Source organism: Paramisgurnus dabryanus, chromosome 15, assembly GCF_030506205.2.
Source record: "Paramisgurnus dabryanus chromosome 15, PD_genome_1.1, whole genome shotgun sequence".
In the NCBI taxonomy this organism is placed as follows: Eukaryota; Metazoa; Chordata; class Actinopteri; order Cypriniformes; family Cobitidae; genus Paramisgurnus; species Paramisgurnus dabryanus.
This window is the reverse complement of record NC_133351.1, coordinates 36,444,443-36,459,516: the sequence shown is the minus strand read 5'-3', so window position 1 is coordinate 36,459,516 and position 15,074 is coordinate 36,444,443. Positions and strand designations below refer to the sequence as shown.

The following is a 15,074-nucleotide window of genomic DNA, read 5'->3' as shown; positions in this document are numbered from 1 at the left end:
ATAGTTTCAACACAAAATTATTACATTAATTTCCTTCTTACAAATTTAGGTGGATTTTACTTGATAAAATTAAGTTAAATTTACTCAATAATGTGTTAATTTAGAATTACTTACATTTTTTGTGTTATTTTTACTTTTTACATAGATTGTTATTTTTGAAATAGAAATTACTCATTTTTTAAGTAAGTTAAATTGACTTAGGCACAAAATTATTTTTTTCAGTGAAGGAACAAGGGTTGTGTGCATTTGACAACAAATCATTTATTATACAGTAGATCACAGTTTAAATTTGATAATCTATTAAACAAAATCGATTCAGATAAAAAAGTACAAACAGTTAACATTAAGATGAATGCAAAGTTACACATTTAAGCTTTTATGAAGTTGAAAATACATGTATAGTCTGTACCATGCAAGTGAAAATCTAGGAAAGCCATGATAATATATTGATTGAGATGTGTTTATGAGACCTAAATTAATTCAGTTGTACGTGAATACACTTTGCAAATACATGTTCAAACTGTTATTTTCTGATTTGTAAGAGATTACAAGTGCTTAAACCAAATATTTCAAGATTCATTACTGTAATGCATATTTTTGTGTGGTAAACAGACAGTGAACATTGATAAACATGGTGAGTACATTAGATTTCTTGAACAGTATCAGTGTAGGCATACAGCAGTAGATAGTGCAGGCAGGCAGTCCCACTCGGTAAAAGTCCATTAAGTTTTATAGACTTATATTAAAAAAATATTGACTATATTTTAATATGTACAACGATGCTCAGAAAGGTCTAGATCATATTTTGTACAATTGTCTGATCTATAGCAATTCAACGTTGAGGAAAAATTGACAGCAGCACTGTAATTTGATGAAGATGTTCCAAGGTAAAACAAATAACATGAATACACAAAATAACACAATAAAAAATTCAGCTAAGACCGGCATAAACTGGTGAGCTGGTTTTAGCTGGTCTCCCAGCTTGGTTTTAGCTTGTATTGCTTGTGTAGCAAACTGGTCTAGCTGTGTTTTGGTCACTTTTTAAGCTGGTCTAGCTGGACTTAGGTGGTCAGGCTGGAAGACCAGCTGACCCACCAGCTTGACCAGCTTTGCCAGGCTGGGAGGACCAGCTTAAACCAGCTACTGCCACCAGCAGCTACCAGCTTATGGTGGTCTTAGCTGGATTTTTCAGTAAGGAATGGACTGCTCATCCGGATACTGTGACTCATCTAAAGGCCGGAGTACACTGCAGGATTTTCGCACTCCTATAATATTATTTCCATATTATTTCCAAATATGGCGACAATCCTTTATGAACACTTGCTTCTTGTGTGTTTTGAGGCTGTATATCATGTGACAACTTGGCATGAGGGTGAGTAAATAACGAGAAAATTTTTAATTTTTGGGATAACATTTATCTATAGAATAGACTTCAAAAAACCCATTTATATTTAGGCATTTAGCAGATTCTTTTAACTAAAGCAATTTGAAAGTTTCTAAATTCACCATCAAAGAAACTAAGGAAAAATAAAAGCAGTTTTATTTTTCAGTGGTCCAATTAACAAATGTAACTTTTTCAGGATTTTATTTCCATAAAAACATGCAGATTAATTAAATAATAGTTAAATGTAATAATAAAACTTAATGCTTTGGCCTTGTGCTTTAACCAATGAGTAAAATCAATAGAACTACAAATAACACAATACAATACAACGAAACAAATTAGTTTAAAAAATACAAAATCCCAAAATATAAAGCAAAATGATGTTGTGTGTGTAACAGATATCTGAAAATGTTTGTCGTCTTGGTCTCAGTTTTTCTTTTTTATGTTGTCTATGATTTTCTGATTTTAAGTTTCCTTAAGGCAGACATATATTGCAGCCCCAATAAAAGATAGCAGATAGTTTTAAGTAACAGCAGCAATTAATATGGTGTCAGTGCACAATCCACTGACTAACACATGATTCATTATACCACAGGATGCACCTTCATTGTAGGCCAACACAGTTTCTCCTATTCTGAAGAAACATGGGTTATTGTCTACAATATGACAGCTAAGATATTCTTCTGAAAGAGGCCCCACAGAACGAGCAGCAATGCTAGCCAGCCACATAAACTCAGTGACACAAGCTCAGATCAAAGACGGTGAGCATTTAAAACACACTGTGGACCAAACATAGCCTGCGATCTGACCCTTGACCAGTGACTCTGAGCACTAAAAGAATCAAGCAAACAGAGCAGTCCAAACATGAGCAGAGACTCAAGCCTGTGCTGGAGACACTAATGGATCAGCAAATGTGCTCTTTGTGGTTCTGATCAAAGCCAGGCTGGACCAGAAAATGACAGCTCACAGCGCTGTGAAGATGGCCATAAACCTGACTCTGGTGTCATCAGGGTACAGCGCAGATGTTCAGGTCTCAACTTGTAGTTGGTGGTTTTGTCAAACACTTATCGTCATGTTCCTGAGGATCCACTGCTGTGACCGCCTGCCGTTACAGTCTCTGAGAGTAGGAACCATCTTATCTTCCTCAGAAGGCATGTCCAGACACTGGTTACTATTCACATGGAGCAAAGTCAGCTGCTATGGAGAAAACACAAATTTATACAGAATATTACAAGAAATAAAATAAACAATTGTGTTCAATATATAAATAACATATACATTCGCATATTATACAACTTACACATAGATTCTTTTCATATGTGAAGCCCTTACCAGCATGTTATTCCTTTATCCCTGCCCTTCACTTTTTGGTGAAAAACTTTTCATAATATAAACGTTGACTTTCTGCAACAAAGTTAGCAAGTGATTTTCTAAGATGTAATATTTTAAAATAATCAATAAAATCTATACCGACAAACAAAAATAGACTCCTTAGAATGGGTGTTTAAGATGGTCTTTATGCATTCTGACATTTAACAGAAGTCCAGGAGCAGATAATGAAAGGTGCAGCACTGCGTCAAAAGCCTCCAGCCTGTACATGATTGCTCCTCCACAGATCTGAATGAAGGTAATCAGTCACTCTCTCACACTGAGACATAGGTGAGAATATGCACTCTTTTGCCTCTCCTCAACTGTACACTGTGCAGACTCTGACACTATTTCACAGTTCAAGTAGCAAAGAGAGAGAGAGAGAGAGAGAGAGAGAGAGAGAGAGAGAAATGAGCTGGACCGCACGCTGTGTGAGGTTCAGCACAAATCCTTGAGCAGTTCCTAATGAACAGCAGCTAGCTACCATGAGAAATAAAAAAAAATGCACATGAGATCTCTGTGAAATCTTTATTGATTCTCCTAGATAGCTACAATATCAAACAGAGATGTTTTGATATGACACCATTACTAATAAACAAGTAACTTGCTAAAGGTATTTTAAGTGCCCAACAAAACAATGACATATGGTGTAAAATTATATTTTACAAATAAATTACAAATTGTCATAATTTACATTGGAGTCGCGCCCCCTTATTCTTATGTCTTAAAGATTTAACTGTGACTTTCTATGTTAATTTATTACAAATATTTAATATATATTTCAGACTAAATATCAAACCAATCCATGAGTCCATTTCATTGGTTATTTTATGTGTCAATGTCAAGTGCTGGATGCAGTGTGAGTCTCAGTCGCTCAATAAACACATCCAGCTGTTGATAGCATCGGCTGTGAACTAAAATTAAAGCCACATCTTCACTAAAGTCACTAACAATCATTCTAAAGCTTATTTCTTCTGGAACACAAAACAATTAAAATATCTAAAGTTTTAAAATAACACACATTAATCATTTATAAGCAGCTTTAATGTTATTTCTCTCATGATTTTCATGCCTAATGACAACAAAATATCTTAATTCACGAAATCCCTGTCACCATGTTGTACAGTATTTTCTTTTAAACATGTGTATTTACCAAAACTAATGTGTTAACAAACTAACACAATTAATCATGCCCACTGAGCTGTACATGAATTTCACAAAAATATACTTTTATCATTCTTCGGTTCATTGACTCGAGCAAATATCTCCTGCCAGTGTAGCTGCCCAAATGAAGCAATTAATTGAACAAAAGCAGAACAGAGTCAGGGGTACATACTCACTTAAGGTAACTCTTATACTGTTGGGGATGTTTTCATCCACTATGGGGTGCTTTTGAGTCTTAATTTGGCCACAACTTTCTTGTGTTTCAGCAAATTGAATAATTTTTGGTGACAAACCGTCATGGTTACGAATGTAACCCTTGTTCCCTGAAGGAAGAGAACGGAGACGAATTGGGAACTGCATCGCGGAGACCAATCTACTTCAGGAAACTAACAAAAAGCAAATGAACATGCAGGTATTTGAATCTGCCGGCGCCGCCCCGCCGTCGGAGTATTTAACAAGAGGAAGGTGCATTTACCAAATCAGTTATATTATTTGCTGAGAAAGCAGAGCATACAGTAGTCCCCGGTCTGGTAACAGCAATGGAACAGCAAACTGTGGCAACAAGATGTGACATCTCCGGAGACATTTCCTTTCAGTCGGTCACTAACACCATCTATGTAAGGGGCGGACCTGAGGCTTTTCTGCAGAAGGCTAGTCACTACCTGTTCCATAACCCATGATAGTGAACCAGCAAACGGGGCTCTGCTAAGGGAAAATTGGAGGAATTGGATGCATCTAGTGACAGGCTGACAGCTGATGCTCTGCAACATCAGCTATCGAGGTGGTGGAGGAGTTAGGGGTGTGCATTGGCACTGCCCTCACAATTCAATTCAATTACGATTCACCAGGTAACGATTCAATTCAATTCGATTCTACGATGCATTGCGATGCATCAGAATTCTACTGTACACAACAAGGCAAATTTTTAATAAGTCAAGTAGTAAACTCATGTGCAACTATTCTCAACAAAAACGAAAGCTGACCAGGGTTGGCAAAATTTTTAAATCCCTGGTAGCCCTTCGGGCAGACACTCTTTAATTTTTGGTAGCCCGAAATGAATATAAGTAGCCAGAATAAAAAAATACACTGTTTAATGTAGAATATTGATAAATCCTGGATTTCCATTTAGGCCAAATATTCCTGCCCATCCCAGCTAACAATTTGGTTCCCAAAACGTTCCCCTATTTTCCAAGGTTTTTGGTTAGCCAGGAATGTTTTCTTTAAGAAAATAAACATTCCCCTAATGTTATTTTTAGGTTATTTTAACGTTCCCCTAACGTTAGAATAATTTAATTGTTATATTACTGAAATATTATATGAATGTATTATAATACAGGTTATTTTTTATAAAAAATACCTCAACACATCACACATTGTATTTAGATAACATGGTATTTTATCAAATATATAAACAACCAGTGACTTTAACACAATATAAAAGACTTAAAGCAGATATTTATTAAAAAGGAATAAACCTAATTCCCTTTATGTTCCCCTAATAGACTCTGAGGTAAAACGAAATGACAAACACACATTCTATTCGCTTTAGGTAAACATATCTTACCACTGCTGTTTAGTCACCTATCAGCTTGTAACATCATACTCTCAATAGCCTAGACGTAAATCACTCAAACATATTTTCCTTCTCACATATTTAAGTTACTAACTGAAGAAAGAAAAAAAATACGATAAAACAATGTTAGTCTATGAGGTAAAAATGAAATGACGTTATTTTATTAAATGACTTGAGTTCGCGCAAGCAGGTGCTCATGAAGAATCTAGCCGGTAGAAGCGCGTGCAGAGGGTCGCGCGCATATATCAGACGTGCACATTAGAGGATGAGTTTATTTATGCTTTCATTTCATTTCCTGACAGTTTCACTTGGTACGTGAGGATAATGACTGACAAGAGGACACCGAAATACATACACTATAATTACCTAACTAAATCTGAGACAAAGCAAAAACATTAAAATATTATTTCCTCCCCGAGATAGCCCGACAGGCAGGGTGGAGATACATTTTGGTACCCCGACAGGAATTCACAATAGAAACGTCGGGCTAGCGATTTTGCGAGCCCTGCCCGAGATGAGAATTTTACACACAGCGTAAGTCTTGTTCCCCATTAACTTCATAGAATCCGAAATGTGCCCATATGTCCACTTTCCATGGAAAAGGGTGCGTTTTTATTTACCCGTCTATCACGGTCATCTCCAGAAAATAAACAGTGACATAATCGATTATGGCATTTGCTGCATCGATGCTGAATCGTGCATGTGCGCATTGCGATGCATTGCCGAATCGATTATTGTTGACACCCCTAGGAGGAGTACAAAAAAAGTTTTGAGAAGTTTTTGCACTAATGGCCTTCCATAATGGTGCAATCGTGTAGCACCAAAACAGAGGCTGCAAGCCAACATATGAGCCAACCTTCGGTGTTCTCACTGGTTTAAAGAAAGAACCCAAGAGGAGACCAGCTCGATATGGACACTATAGAATCTAGAGAACGTATTAGGTGTCACCCAGTCTGTAAGTGAGGAACCACAAGCCAATGCCCAAGACGATGCCACACTACGTGTAGAGTGAGCATGTAAATTAAACAGGCAAGGCATTTCTTGCTTTTGGTATGCAAGGGCTATAGTATCCATAATCCAATGGGACATCCTCTGCCTGGAGACAGCTTTCCCTTTCTGCTAACCACCGTAACAGACAAAGAGCTGGTCTGAGGTCCTAAAGCTTTGAGTTATATCCACATACACATGTAGTGCACGTACAGAACATAACAAAGCCATGGCTGGGTCTGCCTCCTCCAAAGGCAGCGCTTGCAAGTTTACCACCTAATCTCTGAAAGGGGTTGTGGGATCTTTGGGCACGTAGCTGGGCCGAGGTCTCGGTGTTATGCTATATGCAACGGGCCCGAACTGAAGGCACGAATCATCGACCAAAAATGCATGGAGATTCACTATCCTCATAACAGAAGCCAATGTGAGGAGTGTTAGAGTTTTCATTGTTAGATATTTGATACACACTATATGCAGAGGCTCAAAGGGGGCGTCCTGAAGAGCTTTCAGCACCAAGGGCAGATCCCAAGGAGGAATAGAGAGAGGGCGCGAAGGATTTAACTTGTGAGCGCCTCTAAAAAATCTAATTACCAGGTCATGCTGACCCTCAGTCCTCCGTTTACGGGCGAGTGGTGAGCGGATATTGCGGATATAATAGTAGATGGTGACAGCCTCCTCTACAAACGATGCTGGAGATAAAGCATGACGCTGATTGGGCATTCTCAGGGGTTTTCTCATTGAGAAGAACACCAGTCAACAAATAGGTTCCATTTAAGTGTGTAAGCTTGTCTTATAGATGGCGCTCGCGCTGCAGCAATAGTGATAGATACCCCTTGCGGTAAATCACTTAGAACCTCCCTGCCCAGTCCAGAGACCACACATGGAGGCCCAAGAGGTCAGGACGTGGGTGCCATAAGGTGCCCCCTTCTTGAGAAAGAAGGTCCTTCCTCAGGGGAATCCTCCAGGGAGGGGCTGTCGCGAGGAGTGAGAGTTCTGGGAACCAACTCCTGGAGGTCCAATTCGGCCGCTGTATTGAGCAAACCTGGGATGTGAATGGCACGAAAGGAACCTTAGATGGTTCTGACTCCATAAGAGGACATGACGGGCGTGATGCTACAGGTGGCGAGAGCATAAACCACCTTGCCGATTGATATACACAACAGTCGCTGTGTTGTCTGTGCGAACTAATACGTCTTTGCCCCGTAACTCATTGCTGAAGTGGACGAGCACAAGATATACAGCCCACATTTCTTGGCAAAGCAGCTATACCAATGCAGCTGGAGTATCGTCCAGATGCCTGAAGCCACAAGCCTGTCATACTCGGCCCCCCACCCCGTGTTGGAGGCATCTGTGCATATTATTGCATGCCTGGAGACCTGTCTCAGAGGCACACTGGCCTGGAGAAAGGAATGGTCTATCATCCACGGAGTGAAAGTGCAACGACACGCAGTGTAATGATAACACGGTGAACGCCGTGAAGCCACGCTCTCATCGGGCTGGGAAGCTGTCTCCACACTTCCAGACACCGCGCGAGAGGGACTAAAGGCATGACCGGTGTACCCACGGCGAGTGGAACATAGGTGGCCGCCGGTGTGTGTGTTTTGGACACACCGACAAAAGTGTTGTGTGTAGTAACACTCACCTGAGTCCACAGGGGGGCGAGCGGAGCAGAGGTGATCGCCGGTGTGTGCGTCTTGGCCACAATGACAGAAGTGTTGTGTAAGGTAACACTCACCTGACTCCGCAGATGGTTGGCTGGTCAGGTGAGACTCTGGTGTGAGCCGCTCGATGCACCAGCTGGCGAAGGAGGAAGAGGAGGACAGAGGGTTATGAGCCCAGTCGTAGCTCCACTGTGCCTCCTGGAAGAAGAGGATGACGATGGGTTATGAGCCCGGTTGTAGCTCCACTGTGCCTCCTGGATAGAGGAAGGGAGGACGATGGGTTATGAACCTGGTCATAGCGCCACTGTTTCTCTGGAGACCTGAAGATGTAAAGGGAATTCGCTCTGTGTGTGGTTGTGGGTGCCGGCTGAAAGCTGGTAGAACAGGGAAACCAAAGATACCCACCCGGCCTTTCTCCGGGGGGAGGGAGTGGTGCCTTCACCAACACCTGAAGAGCAATCCCCTCCATCTTTAGGTTGCCCATCTCAGGGCAGCTTGGTCTATGTTTACCACCTCGGGGAGTGGGCTGAGTGGGCAGGGCTGGCTGCTTTTCGGCAGGTTCCTATACACTGCCTGGATGAAGGAACAATGGTAGCTGTAGCAGGGCACCCTCAGCGAGAAGTAAGTTGAGGCACTGACGAAGCTAAAGGGGCAGCTGGGCTCCGACGCGGCAAGATGGCCTCAGTCTGCTTTTGGGCGGCCGAGAACTGTTGAATGCTCTCGGCCGAGTTGCCAGTCTGGGAAATCAGACCATTCAGGAGACAACTCTTGATGAAAATCTCTCAGAGCCTTAGCCTGATGAACCTGCAGCAGCGCTATAGCATGCAGGGCAGAAGCCGCCTCCCCACAAGCCCGGTAAGAAGACCCTGACTGATGCGGTCGGTTCTGGGAGGTAAACAGGGTTTTCCATGACCGAGTCAGCTCATCATGCCCATCGGGGGTGAATGGCACAGGAGGTGGGGGCTGCGAAGTACCAATCGTCGAGGCGGGGCGGTTTGGGTGGGAGAGGTTGAGTCCACACTAAGCCGACTGGAGCCGACAGGAGGGAGCGGATCCGAGTCAACATCCAAAATAGATGGCCCTTTGATTCTGCGACAGACACAGAATCCTTGTGAGGACGAGAGCGTTGTAGAACATGCGCCACCCGTCTCCAACAGCACCCCTGGCTGTGCATCAGGGGGCTGAGAGCCACTGGACAAACCAGCAGACCGATTCAGCACTGTTATACAGAGATCAGTAATAAGTATTAAAAAACACACAGACATTAGTTGTTATATATATATGAATAAAAATTATTTGTTTGGTTGAAATGATTGCTAGTGACAATTCAGTGATTGCTAGTGACATTTCAGTTTTCCCTGAATATTGGTAGGGACATGTCCTTAACGTACCTACCCAAATTGACGCCCGTGGATGGGACTCACAAATCATGTTCATAGATAACATAATGAAATAAAGTTTTATAACTGTTATGTTATAACATAAGCCAACAGTGTGGCTTGATAAATCAACAACAGATTGGCATGCTAGATGCTATAAACACTACTTCATATGCGGTGCCACACAGATTAAGCAGCAAATGACATTGAAATATCACAAGAGCAACTTTTCAGTGCTTTCGAAATGCTCTTAATTTTTGTCATTCGCTGACTGATCTGCACAGCGTTGCAAGAAATCAAACACACCTCAAATTATCCATACAATATTGACAATACAATAAATAAAACTTGTTTTTAAAGTCTATTCATGATTTGGTATCCAACAACAATCTTTTTTATGGGGCTTAATTTAGCAAATATTTATAACTAAAGGTGATTAATTTATTCATGGCACAGAATGTCATGTAAATAATTCTAATAAAAAGTTTAATCAATTGACTGGCCTATTTTTTTTTTTTTTTGTGTAAGACGAGTGGTGTCTTTCTGTCTAATATAAAATATATTTATATTTGAATTTATATTTGAGTGTGACTTCTTAACATAAAATGTGAATTCAGACATTCAAAATTGACAATTTTATGAAACGTTAATGTTGGATCTTTTGGATTAAATCATAAAATAAAGTCTTCTACATGTAAGAAACATACTGTACTACCATCATTCATCTGCAAAGAAACAAGCATTGATGACACATTGGTGTCTAAACATGATAAAAAAGGGAATGCAGATTAACACTCCTGAAGTGGCCATTAAAATTCAGGGTTTTTACAATTAATTAAAAAAATATATTCTGTTTGTGATGAACGCAGCTGCTGTGTGGCTGTGAGAGCATGTTAATGCAAAGGGTCTGTCTGTGAAAGCCCAGGCCATGAAAGAAACCTTTCACAATGAGATCACTTCAAAAGAGCTCGTAAACAAAGACAGGTCCATTTCAATCCACCACAAACAGATAATCAACCTCGAATAAAATCGTCGGTGGAGGTGGGCATGCTGGTTGTCAGAAAACATACATGAAATAAAATATTAAGGTAATAGCAACACATTTCAAATTACATATGACACACATGACACATATGACATGGATGTGTCCTTGAAATAGTAGTGTATTCATAAAAATAATAATGAACAGACAGATTATTACATTTGTGTTTTTTGAGGTGCTGTACTAAAACATTTCTCTCAAAAAGTCTAAATGCTCATAAATTAATGAAAACCTTGAATGTAGCGCACAACCAGAACGCCAGGCCAAAAGTCCTCAATTTCAACCACAAAGCCGTTCAACTACACCTTAAAACGAGAACACAGTTTATTCTCAGGACACTGTACACATGTGTATTCCCATGAATTTTGACTTATACACCTATTATAACTTATTCACACAGCACTTTGGTTGCAGAAAATTTCCTTTAAATTGTCAGAGAGGCTTTTGTGTGAACACAAACACGTCCCGTAAATGTTCTGGGATTACAGGAAAGCATTGTGTGTGAACAATGTCTTAAAGGGCGGGCCGTAGTGAGGACGTGCATGTCATTGCAACCAGAAGTTATGATTCAGCTCTTTGACACAGGGATTTAAACACAACATTCACAATGAGAAATGTCAGCAAACTGGACTAAAGCAGAGATCAGGGAGCTTGTCAGGGGCATCGCTAGATCCCTTTTACTGGGGCACGTGCCCCAGTGTAAATCTTTTGTGCCCCGGTGTAAATCTCAAGTTTGAATTTTAGCAGTTAACTAGTGCAATCCTTAACAAAGACAATCACGGCAAAACGGATCTATATGCAATGTAGTTAGCCACTTTACGCTTGTAAAAGCGACGAAGCAGTCGCATTGACGTGTGCACGCACGTATCCATGTCCGCGCACAACCGCATTCAAAAGGTGACACCTCGCGAGTGAGTTAGCTTATGAAAACATGACGAGACTAAAGTAAGTTTCTAAATAATAATGATAATCTTATTTTGACTCGATCATTATTGGCTACTGTAGATGGACATCAGAAATGTTTTGTGCAAGCAGGGAATGGGAAGCAGAAATGAGAGATTATGACAAACTACATTCTCACCCTCTCAGGTCTCAAACATTAGAGGAAAAATCTCTGGAAAACCTCTTGTCAAGTCAAAAGAATTGCATTGTTGCTGAGAAAATCAACACATGTATGTAGTACACTGTTCTGTATTTTCATATATGAAATTAATATTTAGTTTACTAATATTTAAATCTAGGACACTAACTTACATAACAGTTAGCAGACGGAGTCATAAAATGATGTTTCTTGTAAATATGATGTTTCTTAAAATATTCTTGTAAAAATATTCTTGTAAAAATAAGTTATTAATCATTGCTATCATTGTATAATGTAGAGAATATTTCTCTGCTGTCATTATTTCCAAACATGTTACGCCATTTATGCCTCCAAACATGTTAATAATGTAAGGTATGATGAAGATTACACTTGTATATATGTATCTTTCGCTGTACCTGTTGCACTGTAGAATAGTGGGCTCTCCTGATTTTGCCAAGTGGTTGATGTCCTAAGGGCAACGTTATGTTGACCCTGGGACAACATTTCAATCAACCAATCAGATATCAGAAATAAGTTTACAGTTTGTTTTAAGTTTAAGCTTACAACCAGGTTTCTAGACCATTGTTTTTCACTTATCATGTCCCTCTGATTTTAGGGTTTGGTTAGGGTTGGGGTTTGTGGTGGGTTTAGGTTTAATTTAGAACAATGTTATCCCTGGGTCAACACAATAGTGGGTTAAGCAAAGGACATTGTATAGAAGTGTTGCACACATGGGCGTAGATTTAGGGTGGGACGCTAGGGACATGTCCCTAGCAATATTCAGGGAAGACTGAATTGTCCCTAGCAATAATTTCGACCAAACAATTAATCTGTATTTATATATAACCACTATTGTCCGTCTTATTCTTGTGTTTTCTATTTTTTACTTTACTTTTTTAATTATATATATTTTCAGGAATCATTTAAATGAGATTAAAAATCTTTTGCAATCCCATTCTGTAAAAATGACGCTCTATGTGGTACACAAACGGTTAACAGCTTTCGTTCTCTGCAATGCCCGCCTCCGTAACCCACATCGCTAATATGATTGGGTTTGCATTTCTTTAGTCCCGCCTCTCTACTCACATTGCTAATATGATTGGATTAGCATTTCTTGAGTCCCGCCGCTTTAAATCACATCACTTTATGGGCTTGTCTTTACTCGCTACATGTGATAGGATGGTTTCACTTTGTACAACGCGCCAAAGTTCACTCAACAAGACGCGCGTGATTATTCGGGCTACAGGTAAGTGAGGAAGAAAGTATTATTATACCCACTGTAACTGTTTCATGCACAAAATACGGAACAAGTTGTGTCACATAATGATTCAAGGACAGTGTTTTCAACAATACACGACAATCCCATGTTAACCTGAGGAGTTGCAAACTTTTGTCAACCTTTTATAAATGGGGTAGCAAGGTTATTTAGGGGGTCCCTAATCCATGAAAGAAAATAACCCCAACATGGTAAAACCAGGAAACAGCATGATATACATACCAACTTCAACACTGGGATTTTTTTGGCAAAATTAAATTAAGAATTAAATATTAATTGCATATTCTTCGTTGTTATAAAGTAAATATGGATTCATATATGTTACAATGTGATTTTCTTTTTTTTTGACAAAGACTTAAACAGTTACTGTTTATTAGGCTCTAGGACATAACGAATTGTTATTGTTTATTATAGTACATTAAATTTGGGATGGCACCGGGGGTGGCGAGTCAGATGTCACTGAGTAAAGTGCATACTGAGTTGTCTGTTGTTTATGTCAAGTAAACGGTGATAAACAGTTTTTGCAATGCAACCATTTTATTTATGTCCCCACCAATGCCAGAATCAAACCTACGCCCTTGGTTGCATATATATATATATAATGTATTCGTTTTATACTATGCAAAGTAATGGACAGAAATGTCTAGGAACATATTTGTAACAATATAGCTGTCATGGTTCTGCCTTCTTGTCCTTTGTTTAATCTAGTCTTGTGGCAGAATCATGACAGACCCATGTTTTGTGTGGGTTCACTTGGTCTCAGTATTGGTTTACTAGACCATGTGTTCCCTGTGTCGTGTCACTTTTACCCCGCTCCCTTGTCATCCTCCTCTTGATTGTTTAACCCATGTCACCTGTTGTCCTCATTAGTTCTCCCCTATTTAAGGTCCTTGTGTTTGTTGTCCTGTGCTTGTGCATTGTTCCAAAAACCAGTGAGTACGCTGTCTAAGAAGTCTAGTCTAGTAGTGTAAATTGTATTTAGTCAAGTTCATTGTTTAGTGTCATCCTGTTTAGTGTTTAAGTGTAGTTAAAGGTAGGGTAACACATTTTGAAAAATGCTAACGGTAGCCGCCTAGCAATGAAATCCCGATCCCACCCTCAAGTCAAATCACTCTCCAAAGTCACGCCTCTTTCCAAACACATGAACACGCACAGATCAGACGGTCACGTCTCATGTCTCATTCACCAGTGAGAAAACTTTGCAGTACAAAGTGAATAACACTTCCAAAATAACCAACATAAACAACTGGTTTACATCAGAATTAGTTTAAGCACACGTTCGGTTGTGTAGACGTAGTAACTATATCGTTATGCTAATCCGTAAACGAACACAAATTTCATAAGCAACACAACGTTTCATCAAAGTATAATATCTGAATCCATCTCAATACAAACATATCGCGTACCTACCTTACCAAAATAAACAGTGCAACGACCCTTTCAGACCATTTGCCTCCTGTAGCTGTTTCATCTCGTGGTAAAGCACTAAAGTTACTGATGTTAATTTGGATTTTTTCTCTTGCTGATCCAGGCAGTTTTTGCTGTTGTTGTTATAAAAGATGCATTTAGTTTTGTTGCTCCTGTGTAGGTTGTCAATTCAGCAGAAAAGTTTGCCATTCACGCTGTTTACAGACAGAGCGCACGTGAACGCGCCGATGACGTATGGTATCTGCGTGGACTCGCTGCGCGGTGGGAATTCAAATTACGCTTACGTATGAGGGTCATAAAAGGAAACGTCCGTTCGGACCGAAATCTATGATTTGTTGAACATTTTTTGGTCCTACGCCTTTCACAGATGACATACATTTTTACAAATACATTTAAACAACTTAACACAGTGATTGCTATCAGGATGTGAGGAGACTTTTAACCAGCATAACAAAAAATGTTTCAGGATCAAATCTGTTACCCTACCTTTAAGATCTTGTCTTGTTAAGTGTTCTCTCCATCTGTTAAAGTATCTTTATGTTGTTTTGCCCCCTCATGGGCTTTATTTTCTGTCATTTAATAAAAGAGTTTGTGTTCATCCCCACCTCTGTCCGCACTTGGGTTCCTTCCTTACACTCCACTTAACAATAGCATTTAAAAGATATTTTAAGCCGCTAATACAGTCCTACCCAAAACCAGGGGCGTCATGCACCAATTGTTTTTAAGGGGGC

The 15,074-nt window shown here is 39.8% G+C and overlaps 1 protein-coding gene across 2 annotated transcripts in view; it reads right to left on the bottom strand.

The window, feature by feature from the left end:
* Positions 1 to 277: 277 nt before the first annotated feature.
* galnt13 (polypeptide N-acetylgalactosaminyltransferase 13) overlaps positions 278 to 15,074 on the bottom strand; it is an 81,419-nt gene continuing 66,622 nt past the window's right edge. Inside the window, exon 12 of one of the 2 annotated variants that reach the window (XM_065273127.1) lies at positions 278 to 2,581. In XM_065273127.1, coding sequence (XP_065129199.1) covers positions 2,441 to 2,581 — 141 coding nt within the window. In that variant the 3' untranslated portion in view covers positions 278 to 2,440. The remainder of the gene's footprint in view (positions 2,582 to 15,074) is intronic. The other variant, XM_065273128.1, reaches the window with a different exon arrangement.